The sequence below is a fragment of the Frankliniella occidentalis genome, unplaced genomic scaffold (assembly GCF_000697945.3).
Source record: "Frankliniella occidentalis isolate FOCC.00 unplaced genomic scaffold, Focc_3.1 Scaffold581, whole genome shotgun sequence".
Lineage (NCBI taxonomy): Eukaryota > Metazoa > Arthropoda > Insecta > Thysanoptera > Thripidae > Frankliniella > Frankliniella occidentalis.
Genome location: NW_026267697.1, coordinates 43,930 through 48,146, shown reverse-complemented (window position 1 = coordinate 48,146; position 4,217 = coordinate 43,930). Strand labels below are relative to the sequence as shown.

General features: G+C 49.6%; 1 protein-coding gene across 1 annotated transcript; it reads left to right on the top strand.

Moving 5' to 3' along the window:
- Positions 1-6: 6 nt before the first annotated feature.
- Positions 7-1,514, top strand: LOC127751586 (uncharacterized). Its single transcript, XM_052275343.1, has 2 exons — positions 7-196; positions 373-1,514. Exons 1-2 carry the CDS (start codon positions 116-118, stop codon positions 913-915), a joined length of 624 nt encoding a protein of 207 aa, XP_052131303.1. The 5' UTR covers positions 7-115; the 3' UTR covers positions 916-1,514.
- The last annotated feature ends 2,703 nt before the right edge of the window (positions 1,515-4,217 follow it).

The window sequence follows — 4,217 nt, the reverse complement described above, 5'->3', positions numbered from 1 at the left end:
AGCTGCCGCGGTGGGCAGCCCGCCTCCTGCCACCCTGGACCCTGAAGCTGCCGCGGTGGGCAGCCTGCGCCTGCCTCCTGCCGCCCAGGACTTCTCACCTGCCGAGGCGCTGGAGATGGATGTGGATGCCATCAGCGACAGTGGAGCCGACGACCGTCAGCAGGAGAAGGCCGCTGCCCTGCAGGACGCAGCAGGGGTGAGTGCGCTTGACCTCAGGCAGGCAAGCCTCCAGTTTAGCCTCAAAACAATAAGCCCAATATTAGCCTGCTCTGGACACGGGGCCACTGGGTGGGGCTCATGTCCAACCTCCCGTCAAGTCGTGGGTCTGCTTCGGCCCCGTTTCCGACCCCCGTGACTCCGTTCCCTCCGCAGGTGACGCGCCTCGTCAACGTGGTCTGCCGCGAGGACCCCATCTGGAGCCTCGAGCTGCTGCAGCGCGCCGCAGCCACAGTGGAGGAGCTCCGCTTGAACTTCCCCGACGAGGCCCACCTGCTCGCGGTGCACGCCATGCCGCGGCTACGGAGGCTGGAGGTGACGGGGAACGCTTACGCGTGCGTCCCCGAGCTGCCCGCGCCTCTGCCGGGCGCCGGCGTCCTGCAGTGGCTCCGGGTGGACGGCCTGCCCCGCGCCACGACGCAGACCTTGCTGCGGGCGCTCGGCCGCTCGCTGGAGGTGCTGCAGATGGGGGTGGGCACGGCGGGCGACGGCGAGTGGCCGTTCAGCTGCGACGACCTGCCCTCGCTGCTGGAGCAGTGCGGCCTGCGGGCGCTGCGGAGGCTCGTGCTGGGCAGGATTGTCGGCTGCACTCACGCGGCAGCCCCGTGCGACCGACAGCGTGCCGACGCGCGGCGCGTGCTGCCAGGGGCCGAGGTGCTTTGCAACTGGTGTGACAGTGTGGCGGGGGAAGTCGTCTAGCACTACGAAAGATGTATGTACTGTACTTTACCAACCTCAGCTGCAATAGCTAGGGCTGGTTACAGCCGTATATTCTAAGCCCGGGCTGTGTGGAATGGTTGCTACCATTAACCAAAGAGCAGCTACGTGGATTTCATGAGTTGAGCGTATAACTTATAATAAAGATGACATGTAAAATGTTATAAATATTTATCTTAAACTAGCCATATGTACGCCAGACCACGTCTCACGTAACAGGCTTCGCGTTATCTCACGAAACACTTACGCTGCGACGCGCCTGGCGCACATATACAGCTAGGCCTGCGGCGCTGACACCCGAGACGAGTTAATAGGAGTGTATACGGAAATAGGGCCTACTGGCCCCCAAATTTGACATGCGCTCTTTGCATTTGTCGGGGACATTTTACTCCAAAATTAGGGAAATGAAACTTCGCATGTTTTATATATTCATTAAATGTTCTAATTTGACAGATTGTTATGTAACATTAAACGTTTTAGTAGGTAATCGAGGAACCCTTGAGCCAAAAGGAGGGTGTTGTTCGACGATAAATGTGTCGTATATGTATTTCTTTACAATAAATTTTTCGTTATAAAGCCTTTTTAACGATTTAATAGACCATTAGGCCATTTTCACCTAATTTTCGCCAAGAACGCCAAACGGTACAAGAAAGAGCAAAACCGACGAAATTTTCGGACATAGGGTTCTACTTTGACGAGTTACCCCGTAGGAACCCATAAAATAATACAGTAGTTGAAAAAATACATTTTTCGACCTGTGGTCTTTGATTTTTTTTTTAAATCAATTTTTGAGCTAGAATGCTCATCTTTGAACTCAATCTGTCTTTTTCTGGTACAAACGACCCTAAAACTCCCAGCAGATCGCTATCTCAATTCCTTGTCGAGTTATCGAACGGACAGACAAAGAGACAAACACACAAACAAACAGAGTGAAACTTTTTCGGTCAGTGGAGTAATGGGCTTTGCTAATCGCTCAGTCAAAAAAAGAAGCAATCTATTGGAAACAACTGTGATGTGTAGGTTTACTGGGGCATTTGGTTTAAAATAAGATTCCAAAAGTTAGTGTTATACTTGTGCGCTTGATGAGCTAGAAGAGGGGTGGATGCGCGAACTGGGGTCATGGACGCATGGAGCAGAATGGGCGAGAGGGTAGGTAAGGTGACGTGTCAGGATAAAGCAGACTGCAGGCTGTCTTGCCAAGTATTTATTGAGCAGACAATTGGTAGCAAAGTACAGAAACACTATCTTTAAGGCCGGAGCGCGCCTGACTCGTGACTTGACACTTTTTGACAATGCTGCACTGTTAACTAGCTAAATGTACGCCAGACCACGTCTCGTGTAGCAGGCTTCGCAATATCTCACGAAACACTGTTACGCTGCGACGCGCCTGGCACACATATAGCTAGGCCTGCGGCGCTGACACCAGAGACAAGTTAACAGGAGTGTATACGGAAATAGGGCCTTTCGGCCCCCAAATTTGCCATGCTTACAGCATTTGTCGGGGACTTATTACTCTTAAATTATTAGGGAAATGAAACTTCTGGCGTTTGACAAAGATATTCATTAAAAGACCTGATTTTGACAGATTGTTATGTAAAAATCAACGTTTTAGTGATAGTAGATTATCAAGGGACCCTTGAGCCCAAAGGAGGGCGTAGTTCAACGCCAGATGTGTGGTTTAAGTATTACTTCCGGTACAATTTATCGGTTTGAAGCCTTTTTTTACGATTTAATAGACTATTTGGTTATTTCACCTTATTTTCGTCAAGAAATGCCCTCTAGCACCCAAACGGTACACGATAGAGCAAAACGGACCAAAGTTTCGTCCTGGTTGTATTACTTGTTAGGGTAAGGTGCCCAGTAAGGGACTGTACCACTGTACCAGTGATGGCCACTTTCCTCGATTTGCAGCCAAACTCGTCACTTCACGGCTTGTCACGAAACTAATGTTCTAGTAAGACCCCTACCCGAGCTCCTACCGTGGTATAATAAGCTACCTCGCTCCGTTGTCTACATTCTGAGAAAAGGGGGTTTCCATAATCACTGGGCAGATCCATCTCTTAAGGTGCCCATCATTGGACATCTTACCCTACCCCTTAGAAACCCATGAAAAAAAAAATAGATAAAAACTACACTTTGCGACCTGTGGTTTTTGATTTTTTTAAAGTAAATTTTTGAGTTAGAATGCTCATCTTCGAACTCGATGTGTGTTTTTATTATGATATAGAACGACCCTCTGAAATTCCCTGATCGCTTTCTCAATTCCTTCTCGAGTTATCGTGCGGCCAGACAAACACACACGCCACAAACAAACACAGAAACAAACACAGAAACAAACAAACACAGAAAAAAACACAGAAACAGAATGAAACTTTTTCGGTCAGTGGAGTAATAGGCTTTAGGGGACTGTCTAAAAACATCATTTGTACCTAGCCTTTGTACAATTTGTACCCCCGTTCAGAAGACTTCGTAACGGTGCTGACAGACACATCTTATCTTGGTACAAACATTGTCCCTCCCCATTCAGGGTGTGCTCGCAAAATATATGCGAAATAGTGCGATATGTACCTGAAATGGACGCGAAACAGGTAGCAAAATAGTCGTGGAATATCCACGACAGCGAAATTTTGCAAAATACTGCGAAATGCCGCGCAATAGCCCAAAATAATCCAAAATAACCCCAAAGAACTGGGACTGAAGCTGCCGTGCCGACCTCGTGTTCGGTCCGATATGGCAGCTGCCCTCTGACATGCCTCGTCAATGCCCTCCGCCGAGAGAACCTTAAAGGACCTAGAGGCGCACCGCATAAATTATCCTAGAGCACAAAGGGAAGAACCGGTGCGCTGCTCTCTTTGTGGGTGACCCATTTGTGGAATGCAACCTCAAGAGCGAAAACAAGTGCGCTAATGCAGTATCCAGTGGTAAGGAGCAAGAAGGCCGGCTGCACCTGAGTCAGACGAAGCGGGCGGGCCTGGCCACTAGTGTCGTTGGAATTGGCAGTGAATACGTCCATCCCCCGTGCTCCCAGATTGAAGTAGTGCTGAGCCAAACCACCATTGGCGGACAAACCCAAAACCGCTCAAAACGGATTTTCTAGAGGGGAGCCTGTCGTATAGATGATATTTGCCATGAGATGCGAAAAACCAGAAATCATAAATGTGTGAAGTCCTTTTGATGGCCCATTTGCCAGGTGTACATCGGTGTGGCAAATTATGGCAGCGTTGCGGCCCTCAGCCACGTTCTGTAGCGCTGTATAGAGCCTCGGCTGCGCAAAGTACCGTACT